Source organism: Adiantum capillus-veneris, chromosome 16 (genome assembly GCF_014529385.1).
Source record: "Adiantum capillus-veneris isolate H3 chromosome 16, ASM1452938v2, whole genome shotgun sequence".
In the NCBI taxonomy this organism is placed as follows: Eukaryota; Viridiplantae; Streptophyta; class Polypodiopsida; order Polypodiales; family Pteridaceae; genus Adiantum; species Adiantum capillus-veneris.
The window spans coordinates 130,056,557-130,072,329 of record NC_140946.1 but is presented as its reverse complement, the minus strand read 5'-3'; the positions used below and the strand labels follow the sequence as shown (position 1 = coordinate 130,072,329).

Genomic DNA, 15,773 nt, shown 5'->3' with positions numbered 1-15,773 from the left:
CCTACATATGGGCTATTGGAGAAAAATGTGCTTGGCAATGCTTCAGTCGATATGTATGTCAAATGTGGGGTCCTTATGAAAAGACATAAAGTTCTTGGTGAGCTTTCTATTCAAAATGTCATCTCTTGGAATGTATTCGCTGCAAGATATGCCCAACATGGCTGTGGCAAGGAAGCATTAAGATTATTTCACCCGATGCAAAGGAAAGGCCTTTCTTCACGGCTAAGGTGTTTTCACCAGATATGTCCAACATGGTTGTGGCAAGGAAGCACTGAGATGTTTTCACCATGTGCAAAGGAAAGGCCTTTCTTCAAATGCAATCACCTATCAATCAGGCGATTGCAGAAGCATGTTGTGCATGGAAATGTGCTAATTGATATGTACGCCAAATGTGGTGCCCTTATGAAAGTGCAAAAGACTTTCTTGATGGGCTTTCTATATGAAATGTTGTCTCTTGGGACATGTCGATTGTAGGATATGCCTAGCTTGGCAAGGATAACATCTCCTGGAGCGAGTTGGTTGCAAGATATGTTGATCATGGCTAGGGAAAGGAAGCTCCGTCTATTTTAATGAAATGTGAAATGACGTTTCTTACAAAAGGAGTATATGCCTAGCAAGGGCTATCCTTTTTGGGAAATCTCTTGGAGCACATTGATTGTTGGATATGCCCAACATGGCTGTGGCAAGGAAGCAAAGTGCTATGCTCAAGTGCTGTTTTTATGTGTGAACAAATTGGGCTTGCCAAAAGAGACAAAGGGTCATGCTTTATCCAAAATGAAAAGTGATGATGATAGAGCTTTACTAGTAGGCATAGAAATTATCATAGCATACAAACGAGTGCAAGTTTTTGGACATAAAGTTCATGATATAAATGCATAATGAGGAAAGGCAACCAAGAAAATTAGGGATTTACTAGAAGGAGAGGGGCCATGACAATATGTGCCACGGGGTCTTAAATGAACCCCAACTGTGGGATCTATGGTGGTGGTTGAAGCATGTAACCTTGCGGTGTGTGAACAATTTTTAAAAATTCAACAGCGTTGACTTGTCCCATGTGACCAAGGATTTGAACTTGCGACCTTGCGCATGATAATCTGGTGTTTTGAGCACCCAAGCATGTGTATTTTCTTGCCTCATAAGCGAGTTCACAAGTTGATAAAAGTGGTTCAAGTTTATTGCCTCAATGTCCGAGTTTACTTTTTGGGTCCGAGTTTACTTTTTAGAATCGAAGAGTCGCATGCCTCTCCTTTTGTGTCCGGGATTCTCTCCGTCAATCCCACTACTCTAGCATCATTTACAAACCCAAACACCCCCAAACCCCCCCTCAGCACTATCTCACACAAGCATGGGTTGGATGGGATCAATGGCCCACAGAGTTTTTTGTGGAGCATGGGCATCGTGGGCTGTTGATCTCACGGCGCGCCCGAATTTACCAGTTTGCCCGAATTTACTAAAGCCGCCCCGAATTTACACAGCGTGACGGGTTTATCATAAAACTCCCCCTTCTCCCATTGCTTTCAACGAGCACGCACATGTGAAATGGTTAAGGTGATAGGCTTGCAAAGGTGGTGTCCAGGGTTCAAGTCCAGGGGATGAGAGGAGGAGGGGGGCATCCGAATTTACAAGTTTTGGTGCGCCCTGTTCTTCCGAATTTACAAGAGTCGCATCGGATGGCTCATATCGCACCCGATCCCCTAAATGGGTGTCGGCCATTGATCCCATCGAGCCATGCCCATAAACAAGGAACTATTTTACGAACAACTCAGTCTCTCTCTCTCTCTCTCTCTCTTTCTCTCCCTCTCTCACAGTCAGAGCTTCTTTGGGGTCTCTCTAATGGAAGAAGCGCCACACAGTCCTAACCATAGCCGGAAAAGGAAGAAAAGGAAAAAGATGGATGTTTCCTTAGATTTTGTACCAGCAAAAGAAGGGCACGCCTGTCCATTTGTGGGCTATTTTCCCTCCGGCTTCGACCCCTTGCAGTTCAAACAAGAGCATGAAACACAGAGCGAGCAAGAGGATCCTGGCAGGTTGAAGGTGTCTGCTTACCAGAATACTGAGAAGTACAAGACCAGACAGCACCAGGTCGTTGTTACCCCTCCTGATACGACTCTGGACTTTGTGGGCACCAACTATCTTGGCGAGGGTGCAATGTGGCAACCTGGTAACTATGTTCTTGGCGTCTTTGACAAGGAGTCTCTTACATTGCAGCTCTTGCCTCTATCAGGAACCAAGGTGTGTTATATTCTTGATCACTTAGAATGTTAGGGCATTTTTGGCAATGGAAAGAGTAGAAAATGTATTTTTAATGAAATGGATTTTTGGACAGTTGTTACTGCTGAGTAAAAAATGTCCATATTAAAGTGAAAAGATGTTGTTCAGGACACGTAAGCACATTACAAACTCAATAAACAGACCTTTCCATTGATATTGGTCAACGTATGCTCGTGCATGTGAACGTGCACGTGCAAGGAACGTATATATAGTTCTACAGCCACTATTGGGTATTGATGTCGTTCGTGCAGAGGTCAATAGTAAATACTGAATACTATGCATGATGCAGATGTGTAATTATTTACTTGTATTTGACTTCCATGAGTTCTATAGCTTGCAATTCAACTAAAGTGAATCGAGTGTTTTTCCCGGCTCATCTTGGTTTACAGGATAGCTAGTTGCAAATGATTGTTCAGAAGCTTGTGATTTCTTGAGGCATTATCTATGAATATAGAGCGCTTAAATGGATAGGACTCGTTACTCAAGGTTTTTTAGATTGTGAAAAGTGTGCAGCTTCTTGCCGAGTTCCATGCAGAGATTGTTTGTGTTGTCGATTATGCATGTTATGGTATACTTTTTATCAGAATTTTATGATATCTTTGGTCATTTTTTGTGTAAAAGAAATTTGCTTTTTAAAAGTAGAAAGTGCTATTGCGAAGAAAGCATGCTTCTTGAAATTTCTCCAAGAGGATGATTTTGTGAATTTATCATATGTGAAATCTGTGAAATTTGAGTAGGTTAAAGGCTTGCTTTTTACAGTTTAAGCTCTCTTTTCTTTTTTTTGCTATTTAGTATGCATGATCAGTTTTGAAATGCGAGAGTGCTTTTTAATATTCTCTTTAAAAGGACGATTTTACGAGCAAGAATCTATCCAATATAACATTTGAGTAGACTAGAAGCTTGATTTTTACAATTGAAGTTCTCACATGTTTGGTTGGCATGTGTGGTAAGCATTATTCTAAAGTTATCGAAAGAGATTGAGTGGTTGCTAATTAAAGAAGTCAAAAACTAAAAAAAGGATAAAAAAGGGCGTTATGTATACTGATAGTTGACTCATCTCATAGAACCTTTTAATATAGAAGAGACCTTCACTAAAACGCGCATAACTTCCGCTTTAGTTGTCAGAATTGTGAAACCAAGAACTCAACGGAGAGCATTTGAATGAAACTTAAGCTTGAAAATCCACTTCACATGTCACGTGCACATAGCTCGGTGTGCCACGTGGACATGCTTCATTGACTTCCAGAGCCAGTTTTTCTCTTCTTCCTAGATAGGAGTGTCTAGAATCCTAGGAGGATTAGTATCGAAAATTTTGTGAGCCTGTTCGCAAGATCTACATGCCCGAAGTAGTCCATTAGATTAGGTTTTCGAGTTTTGGAACCCTCTTGCATAAATGGTTTGTTCACGCCGTTGAGCGCATTTCGAACACCCCGTTTTTTGTAAATTTGTACATATGGACTTGACGCCCAATGCCAGAAGGCTGTGTGGGCTTTCTTTTTGTTCATTTTTAAGAGCAAGCACATGCACATGCAATGCACGTCGCTAGTGTAACGCTAATTGTGGGTTGCCTTAGGTGTCTGCAAGTGAGTTTTTTGAAGTGTCGTTTGTAGATAACTTAACTTGTGTACAAACATAAAAAATTTCAGCCAAATATTAGAACTTTGCAGGTTTTTGCTCGATGTCTTCTTCTTGCTCTTTCATGCAGTTTTTTGCCCTCGACTAGCCTTGCCTATGTGTACTCGGGCCATGGCAGCTTGCCGTTCGCGCGAATTTTGCACATAGAGGTGCATGGATTTGAAATTGTGGTCTTCAGAACTTTTGTTGCAAAAAATGCAGAGAATTTTTTTGAGGCTTGAAAGCATCCTTTTTGGAGTTGTGGTTTGGAAAATACTATCTATTTCTCGCAGGATATAGGATATGGTAGCCCACAGGCAGTTTGGTATATGGTAGGTTGTGAAAACTCCCTTGTTTGGTGGTGTGTCTACACTTCAAAATTGTGGTTTTGAAGAGTTATTTGGTGAAGGGAGAAGCTCTATTCCTCAAGTGCATTGGTTGGTGTGTGCTATAAATCCATGCCAGGGCAGGTGTTTCCTAGCTTCCATGGTGGTCTTTTGGGTGGGCGTGTGCTTGTAAATTTCCAAGGGATCACTTGTCTTTGAGTTGTGGTTTTGTTGGGGTTCTTTTGATGCCATGTGGTATTGATCTTGTGTCTTGAGCGCTATTGGGAGACATGTTAGGTGCAGTGGAATGAATGTTTGCGCTTTGCTCAAGATGAGTGCTCCGAACTTTGCTCAAGGTTCCTTTTGTTCTTATGGGAGGGAGAGCCTTCCGTTCTTAATGAGAGAATACTATGATCACAAACAAAGTGAATGGACATTGTGCGTGCAAGTGTATGAGACTGAGAGATAGAGAGAGAAGAGAAATACGACACCAGTGACTATTGTAAAACCCTCCTCAGAAAGCCCCACTCTCGTTGGCGAGAGTGGTCTACTATTGATTGCACAAACTGGTACAATGGGAATGCATGTGACTGATGCAAATCTAGGCTATGTCGGTGACGACGACGAGGATGACGACACCGACCTAGGGGCTGAAATCTGCAATCTTTTATCTACTGTCCAAAAACGCTATGGGCTGAAATTTGATGTTGCCGAAAACGCTAAGGAAAACGCTGATTTTGCGGGTCTTTAGGGCTGAAAATCTGCATCTACTGTAGGGCTGAAAACTGATAATCTTTGGACTGAATCTGCTATTCTTTTAGGGTTGAATTTGCAGGTGCTTCATGGCTGAAAAACGTTGCATGGCTGAGGTTGTATCTGCTGAAAACTGCAATCGCCAGAGTCTCCAAAACGCTAGGGCTGCAGGTCTTCAAAACGCTAGATGCTGGGGTAGGTGTGGCGATGATATCCTGATGCAAAAATGCCAAGGACTGGGACTTGTTGGCAATGATGCAAATGCTGAAAACACAAGGCTGATGCATATGAGAAAAATGCTAGGTTGAGTCCTTCTTGCTTGGAGGGGAGAACCACCAAGGTCTTACTTGAGAAGTTGCCTGTTGAGCTTGGCTCCTGTTGCCTTTGCTGCCAAATAGTGCTAGCTCTAGTTTGCTTATATACAAACTTAGCAAAATTGCCCTACCTACTTTCCAACAAAAGTCACTTAAAAATAATAAGTGAAAAATGTCAAAAATAGGTAAAATAGGTTAAATGCACTAGAAAATTCCCCTGAAAGATTTTGATGGATTCTGATGGGAATGCTTATGATCATGCTGTGTGCAACCAGAGGATATGCATCTACACTAAGTGACTGGGCATGCACGGTCTACGAATAGACTTACAAAAGTGCCAGATCACTTCTAATCTAGATTGACTTGACTGAACTGAACCCTAATCATGCTGTAGCTTGTCCACGGACACATAGGGTTGGATGTGTCACGTAACATCCCCTCCTTTTGAAAGTGAGGTACTGATACCGAACTGTACGGCGTCGAGGAAGATCGCCAATAGCATCCGGAATCCTAGAAGGGACTCTTCGCCGGCCCACTTTGATGTGCGGGTCGTGCGATACTTGAACTTCAGAAAGGTCTACAACGCTTGCTTCTTTGGGCCGCGCCGAAAGCGACACAAAGTCTCCTGTGGCTCCGTCTTGATGCTTCAATTTCGTCTAGAGTCATGCTTCTTTCTTCTTCAAGAATCTCCATGGCTGAAAATTCCTGAAACCATTTCCAACACAAAACCATGAACATACCTAACCTATTCAATGTAAAGTGAGTGGAAAAAATCTTGTCTTCCTCAAAGACTGTATATGCAATGTAGATGAACAAAGAGACGGAGTGCCAAACCGTTCACCACACACACGCAAACAATGAGATCGAATCTTTCTCTTATGATCTAGAGCAGTCAACTGTGGCAATTCACAACGGACATGCCTATGCTTTCTTGTGCTCTTGCTACGACTGTGTCATGCCAAGGAAGGGACATGAAATGTGACTTCCTTGAATGCATACTTTTCAGCTTTTAATGAACAATCCACATACATTCGTGCTCATTCATGAGCGAAACGTGCTCAACGGACAATATGTCATGCCTAGTAAAAGGGATCACATAAAGATCCTTTACGAAAGTACAGGAACCGATCACGAATGAAACACTCGAACAATGCGTGCGGATGAATCATGCGAATACATAATACTTCCTGTGAGGGGTCTTTGGACCTAGGCTCGAGAGCCAAGATCGATTCTTCGTGACTGATCGAATCTGCAATGAGGTTAGCTTCACTAGAAAAAGTAGCAACTAACACATCATCTTTGTGAACAATCACATCATCTTCATGCAAATCATTATGCTCGTGAGAAATCACATCTTGATCATCATGCTTGTGAGAAATCACATCTTGATCATGCAAATCCTGTGTCAGGCTTTGGAGAAGAAGAGACTGAGAGAGTCTCCTTCTCCTGAATCCATTCAATCTTGTCCTGCACATTAGCAATGAGAGAGGGAGAATGAACAACTTCCTCTCCACGAATGACAATGGGAGAGTCACTTTTGACATTGAGAGTGAAAGTGTCACAAAACGGGCACCACGTGCCAATAGAAAAGAACAGATTGAACAGACTTTTAGCACTTCAATAACAACTGAACTGAAATAGAGAGAGACAACACGCGACACGGAGTGGCGGAATTTCATCCCAGAGAGTATTGGCCCCAAACCTTGGCGCCCCTTTCGGTATTTCTTTATATTGCATCAACACATTACACGCCGGTACTCCAGACTCTGCACCTTCTCCAGGAAGCATGCCAGAGAATGAGCCCTAACCTCATATTTAAGATACCATCCATTTCAAACAAATTCCAAGCAGGATCACCAAACATGATCAAACAGAACTCAAACTTAAAAAGCAATCTCGACATTAGTCGAGCTCGAAAAGTCGATTGACTTTCCATCTTGAAACCTGCACCAAAAATTAGGGTTAGGTTTCTTCCATGAGGTCGTAGCCGAGCACAACATGGTCCGTCAGCTCTTGGATAAAAAGTGTTGCTTTGGCGGCGATGGTAGTCCCAAGATAGCATTGCACTAAACCTCCAAGGTCATCTGCTCGTGAAGAGACATCTACTGAGAGATGTCGAGAAATTTCAAGATATAATCTGCTAGGGTTTCCATGGAATTTCAGGATACCCCACTCTGCTAGAAGTTGCACTGCGAAGGAAGATGTCAGAAACGATATAACTTCGGGCATTTTTTTTTCCTTGAAAGCTGCCAAGTACTTGGAGTGTGCGGCTTGGTAGCTATAGACATCAACATCTACATGGCACTGCTTTTGAGAAAAACAATGACTCGAAACAAATATTGAATCCTTCTTTGCAAGTGATCTTAATGGCTTATCCCCTGCAAGACATGAGCGGTGAAGATGGGAGCGCGCCTGATGCGCGATGAAGTAACGGTGGGGGTGGCTATTAAGTCCGGGTTGGAGGGTGAAGATGCCTCAAATAAAATTCCAATAGCTCTATCTGCTCTTTTGTAGGACCGGTATGCTTTCAGAAAAGCACATGCCTGATGCTCTGATACCACCAGGCCTGAAAATTGCAGGGCACCCATCCTAGGGAAGGGAAATTTTCAAGAGTGCCCGTCCCATGGGAAGGGTTGTTTGGCATTTCGATCTTCAAAATGAAGGGCAAAATTTTTCCTTCCCTTCGATCAAATCTTTACCAAAATCTAATTTTTTTCGCATGTGTTTTTGAACGACTGTAACTTGTAAAGAAAATTTTAAAGGACAATGAGAAAGGGTGCACTTTTGAAACATTGCGTAGCAGTACTAAAAAATCATTTTCTACAAGATACACAATGAGCAAGAGAAGTAGTAAGTTGTAAATGGAACATGCAAATCCTTGGAACTTGAAATGACCTGCAATGCAGCTGCAATGACGACATCATATATCTTGATTTTTGTTGGGATTGCCGTTTGCTAGAATTGTAACCATGAAGAGTCTCCTCCCGAGTTACAAACCTCCCATTTTGAGATCATGAAGTTATTGCTATCACTATTCTGTCTGTGAAGCTAGGGTAGACATCTCTTCAAACTTCAGCTTCCAAGTTCCCTCTTAAGTCGTTCTCGTCGCCTAAGAATCACCAACGGCAAAAAATAAGATCCTCATAATATTATATAACAACATAAACTATAGCATCCTAATCATTACACATGGTGCCATCTTAAAAATGATGAAGTGATAAGTAGGGGTTCCTATAAATAGGCTTTGGGAGCATGCCTAACAAACCAGGAGGCTAGCACTATGTGGATCATGATTTGTGAAGGAGCCTTGAGGCTTGAAGGACCTTTGCAATCGTAAACTCTGGAGTCATTTGGACTCACAACCTAGAGGTTTCCCAAGGGACTCTCGAGGGGAGCTTGCAGTTCATGGATAATGGGAGAGTGCTAGGAAATTCTGGAATCTGGATCTTTAGTTGATCGTGAGTCTGAGCCCGTGTAAGAATCAATCAATATTTGAGAACAACTTTAAAAGATTTTGCATGAGAAGTCTGCGAGGTACTTGTGGAAGTCTTGTTCTCCTTAGGCTTTCCCTTGTTGTGCTTCATCTCCTGCGCGAGAGCAATCGCTACCGCCTTGTTGAGATCGATTGGATCGAACACCTCGACATGGTACTTGATATACGCATCCAATCCATAAAGGAATGCCTCCTTGCGCTCATCATCCGACTTGCGTAATTGGGTACCTAGCTGCAAAACACGATTAGAAAAAGACATAACCGGCATACCATTTTGCTTGAGAGCGCGCCAATCGTCCTTCAATCGTGCGAGGTACTGAGGTGGCATAAACCGCGCCTTGAGCTTGTCTTGGAAATCAGCCCAATTAAGAGAAAGGGGCGTGAATTCGTCGGCTTCCTCTAGGTGCGCGACTAACTATGCCTCTTGCCATGCGTGGTACCAATTGATGGCATCACTGGCAAGGTACATAGCTGCCGTCAAAACTTTGCTATTTCGTGTCTTCTTAGTTGTCGCAAAATAAACATTGAATTGATGCAACCAAGAATGAGTAACCGTAGCATCCATTTTACCGTCATACTTATTGAAAGTCAACTTCTCTGTGACTGGATGGTTGGAATCCGCATCGTGGCTTCCGCCACTTGAGGAACTCCCACGATCTTTGGGTGGTTCGGTCTTCGTGGCTAGCACTTGTCGAAGCAATTCTCGAGTGCGTAGCTCTCTTTGAGCTGCACGCTCGGCCTCCCTTTTTGCTTTTCGTTCATTTCTTTCATTGCGCTCGTATTCGAAAGCAAGGTGATTGGTGTCTTGTTGTGCCAACGCAACTCGATTCGCTTCTTGTTGTTGTATTGCATTTCTTTCATTTTGTTCTTGTTGTGCCAGCATCATGTCCATCATTGACTTGACCATCATCTCCATAGGAGTTAGTACAACTCGTGGCGTAGATGGCGAATGGGGAGGGTCGAAAAAATCTCCTGGTGGGAAAAAATCTTTGCCGCCTCTCTCATGCTCATCACCTGTATGCAAAGTATCCATTCCGCTTCGGGTGACGACCGTGCACTATGATCTTTGGTTCTTAAGTTCACGAGGAACTTGGGTTCTTGAGGGTCTTGAGGTTCTTGAGTTCTGGGGTTCTTGAGGATCTTGAGGTTCTTGAAGTTCTTGAGGTTTTCTTTTGCTTGCAAATCGCGTTTGAGAAGGATCTTCTCTTCACTTGAGTTCTACTCTTTTTCGCAGGCGCACCCCTTGGCGGCCTTTGCTCACACCAAGGTTGCTTTTTCCCACCTCACGTCGATTGGCCGGCCGCTAAGTGCACGGTCCGCTCTCAATGAGTGAAAAGAGACACAAGGGGAGGCTGGACATGCCCTTCTTTCCTGGGATTCTTGTCACTCTTCAAAAAACACGATTAGGAATCGACACACCCAAGCGAACTTGGGTTCGTGCGACCGCAACTAACAAAAAAAATTCTTGTGGTTCTTTCCTTGAGTGATACAGAACACTACCAAAGCTCTGACACCAATCTTAGGTGCAACGGAATGATTGTTTGCGCTTTGCTCAAGATGAGTCCTCCGAATGGAAAATGCTATGATCACAAACAAAGTGAATGGACACTGTGCGTGCAAGTGTATAAGACTGAGAGATAGAGAGAGAAGAGAGATACGGCACCAGAGACGTAAAACCCTCCTCCGAAGGCCCCACTCTCGTCGGCGAGAGTGGTCTACTTATGATTGCACAAAGTGGTACAATGATGATGCATGGAAACTGACGCAACTTGGGACTATGCCGGTGACGACGACGACGACTCTAGGGCTGAAATCTGCGGTCTTTCTATCTGCTGAATTTTGGGGCTGATTCAGACTGCAAAAAAACGCTGGTTTGCTGCGTTTTTGGGAGGCTGAAAATGGGGGTATCTGCAGGTGCTTAGGGCTGAATCTGCTGCTGTTCTTAAGGCTGAAAACGTTGCTGCATTTACTGCACTTAAGGCTGAAAATGAAAAACGTTGATGTCCTTGTGTAGCGCTAGCAAAAATGCTAGGGATTTGTGAAGGTTGGCGATGTCTGCAAAGCTGAAAACGCTATAGGACTGCGGCGATGAGGGAAAACTGAAAACGCTATAGGACTGCGGCGATGAGGGAAAACTGAAAACGCTAGGGTCAAGGGGAGGTGGTGACGAAGTCCAAAAAACGCTAGCTTGAAGGGTTGTTGGAAAAACACCAAGTCTGATGGGTCCTTGATGGTTCTTGCTGAGAAGGTGCCTGTTGAGCGTGGAGCTCTTGCTGCCTCTTCTACCATTTAGTGCTAACTTGGGTTTGCTTATATACAAACTTAGCAAAATTGCCCTACCTACTTTTGTTGGAAAGTCACTTAAATTAATAAGTGAAAAATGTCAAAAATAAGGAAAATAGGCTAAAATCACTGGAAAATTTCCCTGACTGATTCTGATGGATTCTGATAGGAATGCTTATGATCATGCTGTGTGCAACCAGAGGATATGCATCTACACTAAGTGACTGGGCATGCACGGTCTACGAATAGACTCACAAAAGTGCCAGATCACTTCTAATCTAGATTGACTAGATTGATTGAACCCTGATCATGCTGTAGCTTGTCCACGGATACATAGGGTTGGATGTGTCACGTGACAAAGCAAATAAACCCAAATTTTCCTAGAATGATCATCAACAAAGGAGACAAAATAACATGCACCTCCCATAGACTTAGTAGGCATGCTACATACATCAGAATGTACAAGATCAAGTACACAAGATTTACGAGAGACACCAGAGTAATAAGAACGCTTTACTTGCTTGCCATATTGACATTCATTACAAAAGTCGAGCTTTGTGCCTTTAGCATCAAGCTTGTTCAAAGTACAAAGCTTAGAAAGGCCCTTTTGGCTCATATGGCCAAGCCTCTTGTGCCACAACTCCATGTGTGAGTTAATTTCAGCCAATGCAATAAACTTGCCCAACACGGCCTTTCCATGCATGCAGTAAAGTGTCCCTTTCTTTGTGCCCTTTACAATTAGCCTTGAGCATTTAGTCATTTTCCATGATCCTCTCTCAAACAAGATGTTGTAACCATGCATATCCATCTGACCAATAGAAAGCAGATTCTTCTTGATTCTCGGCATATATCTAATATCATGCAAGACAAGCTCATTTGTGCCATCTATGGAGAGATGCACAGTTCCAATACCCTCAATGGAACACGCATGATTGTTTCCAATGTATACATGGTCACGCTTGCCTGCATCAAAAGTAGAGAAACACTCCTTGATAGGAGTCACATGAAATGAAGCACCGGAATCAACAATCCAAGTCTGGGATAATACATCATTGATAGTCAACAAAGCATCAATAAGATCATCTTGGTTATTTGCATGTCCTGTGAATGAACATTAAGAGAGGCATCAAAGTCATAAGCATCATCATCTGACAAAGTGGCACACAAGATGTTCTCTACATCTAACAGCTCCTCAATCACAACACTAGAAGCCACATTGGCCTTCTCTTTGTCCTTTGAGCTATCCTGTGCATCTGCCTTGACTTCCTTCTTCTCTTTCTTTTTGTCTCCGCCCTTCTTTTTCCGTTCTAAGTCAGTTTTATAGTACTTGCAATCGGGTTTCTTGTGACCTTTCCTGCCACACTGATAGCAAGTCACATCACCCTTGCCTTTGCTGGCATTTCCTCTTTCCTTACTCTTACTCTTACTCCTTTGTGCATAAGCATTCTTCTTTTCTATCATGCCTCTAACCATGTTGGCAGAGCTGCCTCCCTCTCCACTTGCTTTCCTCTTGATTTCCTCATTCAAGATAGAACCCCTAACACCATCAAAGGTCAAATTGGGGTTATTGGATAATGAAACCACCAATGTTTCCCATGACTCAGGTAAGGTCATAAGGAAGAAGATAGCTTTCAGCTTATCATCAAAAGGAGGCAAGCCTGAGTCCTGTAACTGCGACAAAGTACCTGCGAACAACGACAAGTACTCTGCAGCGCTCTTGGACTCATCTAGTTGTATGCCAACAAGTTTTCACATCAAATGCACTTGGTTGACATGCATTGTATTCTCATACATTCCCTTTAACTTCTCCCACACATCAAAAGCACTTGTGAGACCTTTCACATCAATGACTGTCTCATCGGTCACGGCCATTTTAATGTATGTAACAGCCTTCCTGTTCAGGCTAACCCATGCTTCATCCGTCATATTCTGTGGCTTTACCTGTTCAAGTGTCCCTTTACAATCCTTAAGAAATAGGATTCCCTGGATCCTGTCTTTCCGAAGGTCGAAACCTGTTCCATCGAACCTCCTAATCTCGAAGAGATTCTTCACATCTGAAGAAGATGAGGCCATAGTTGCACGAATAAGAGGGCTAATACATTGAATTTTTGGGCAAAATGCACAAAAACCGGAGTATAGCCTCGCAGAGGTGTGCACTACAACTCCAAATAGTCACATGAGCAATTTGGGGCAAAACAGGTCGATTTGGACACAAAAAACAATTTCTGAAATTTATGCGCAGGAAATTTCAGCGAGCGAATTTGTGCTCGAAAACAACAAATTTAGTTGTTTTTAGCCTTACAAAACATACATAAGGCTAATGCACTGCCTTTAGAAGCATGTAGGAGCAAAAGCCCCAATTTGTAGCATCAAATTGCATGAAATTGAGCCACAAATGGTTATACATAGCCAAAATTTGTCAAACGTGCGTAGATTGCATCAATTTGTACTTTCCCCAATGTAGTCGCATCATAAAAACACTTGCAAAAACCTGCGTAAATTTGAAATTTGCCGAAAATACATGTTTTAGGACCTATTTTTCGGCAATTTCAGCGTTTTTGGGTTGCGGGGACTTAGCAAAAGTGTTCCCACACCTTAATACATCATTTGCAAAACCTGTAACTTGCTGTCATAACCTGTAACTTGCTGATTTTGACCTGATTTCAGCCTGTTTTAGGTCAATTTGGCTTGCCGGGAGCTCTCTAGTGTCCGGGGACGAGTCCTTGGCGATGAAATTCATAGGACATGCAGATCACCAAGAGTGATCTTATTGATGCTTTGTTGACTGTCAATGATGCATTATCCCAGACTTGGATCGTTGATTCCGGTGCTTCATTTCATGTGACTCCTACCAAGGATGTTTCTCTACTTTTGATGCAGGCAAGCGTGGCCATGTATACCTTGGAAACAATCATGCATGTTCCATTGAAGGGATTGGCACTGTGCATCTCTCCATAGATGGCACAAACGAGCTTGTCTTGCATGATTTAGATATGTGCCGGGAATCAAGAAGAGTTTGCTTTCTGTTGGTCAGATGGATATGCATGGTTACAACATCTTGTTTGAGAGAGGATCATGGAAAATGACTAAAGACTCAAGGCTGATTGTAAAGGGCACAAAGAAAGGGACACTTTACTGCATGCATGGAAAGGCCGTGCTGGGCAAGTTTATTGCATTGGCTGAAATTAACTCACACATGGAGTTGTGGTACAAGAGGCTTGGCCATATGAGCCAAAAGGGTTTTTCTAAGCTTTGTACTTTGAACAAGCTTGATGCTAAAGGCACAAAGCTTGACTTTTGTAATGAATGTCAATATGGCAAGCAAGTAAAGCGTTCATATTACTCCGGTGTCTCGCAAATCTTGTGTGCTTGATCTTGTACATTCTGATATATGTAGCATGCCTATTAAGTCTATGGGAGGTGCATGCTATTTTGTCTCCTTTGTTGATGATCATTCTAGAAAAATTTCGATTGATTTGCTTAAATCTAAGGATGAAGCCTTTGCTACGTTTAAGAGATTTCATGCATTTGTGACCACCCAAACAGGTAGAAAGCTAAACTGCTTGCGTACGGACAATGGGGGGAGTTCCCAAGTGCTGAATTTAACAAATTTTGTGTAATGGAATTGGCCTATTTAATTTGAGAGTAGCGGAAATTAATGAGAGTACTTTTGAGAAATGACTTTGTGTAAGCATAGCGGGTGTACATAATTGAAGATAGCAACATAATCATAGCAATTAGTTAACTTGGCATGAACAATACTTTTGCAAGAGAGAGAATTTAGAGAACATGACAACAATTGAGGACCGGATTTATGTGGAGCTGGTCCCCCCCTCCAATAGGCATTTGTATTATGATTTCTCCCATTAAGAGAGACTTGTTACAATACAATCTTTGTGTTCCTTGTGACCTAGGTGATGCAATGAAGATGGAAAGCTTCATGCATCACAAACATAACATAAACTTGAGGAAAGCTTTAACCATCCCAAGCCTCAGTCCCAAGACCTCAAACACCTTCGAAGGTGGAGAGCGCTAGCAGGGAATGAGGGTAGGGAAGAGGAAGAAGAAACATTTCGTAGGAGAAAGAATTAGTTCCTCACTTATCATAACTCTTGTTGCTAGCATACAGAATAGCATAGTAATGAAGAAGAAGGAGATGACAAGCTTAAGCATTGAAGCATGGCTCTTGGTTGGATTTGCACTCCATAGCCAAGAGTGTTGGTGTAGGCTCTCAACCTCTACTTGCTTGGAGAAGGAGAGGGAGCTCTTGCACTTTGCATAGCACACAATGAGAGTGTTTGTGAATGTGTGTGAGTGAGTATACCCCCTAAGAAACCCCCTAGCTTGCTTGGGTCGACCCCCCCTTGTAGCTCATGCGTGAAGCTCATTGGACCCCTCCAAGCCTAGCCAATCATAAGCAGGAGGCATTACAAGCAGCAAGGGTAGCCTTGAGACAAGTGTCCCCCTTTCCCCTTTGAGAGAGAGAGCTAGATAAATGCAAAATCAAATTAATTAAATCTCCTAAATTATCATGGACCCCTTGGGTGGCCAACCAATAGGCTTCAGGCACACCATGAGGGCAACATGAGGAGGAACTTGACAAGTGTCCCTTTTGCTTTCTTTGTACCATGCATGCCTCGTGTGTGTGTAGGTGTTCTCTCTCATCCCCCCTCATGTAGGGCTCGCCCCCTCCTTGTAGGGATTGAATATTTGACTTTT

General features: G+C 42.9%; 1 protein-coding gene across 1 annotated transcript in view; it reads left to right on the top strand.

Moving 5' to 3' along the window:
- Positions 1-1,725: 1,725 nt before the first annotated feature.
- The window catches only part of LOC147439866 (DNA binding / DNA-directed RNA polymerase), a 29,705-nt gene continuing 15,657 nt past the window's right edge, over positions 1,726-15,773 (top strand). Inside the window, exon 1 of the mRNA XM_086485595.1 lies at positions 1,726-2,232. Coding sequence (XP_086341721.1) covers positions 1,729-2,232 — 504 coding nt within the window. The 5' untranslated portion in view covers positions 1,726-1,728. The remainder of the gene's footprint in view (positions 2,233-15,773) is intronic.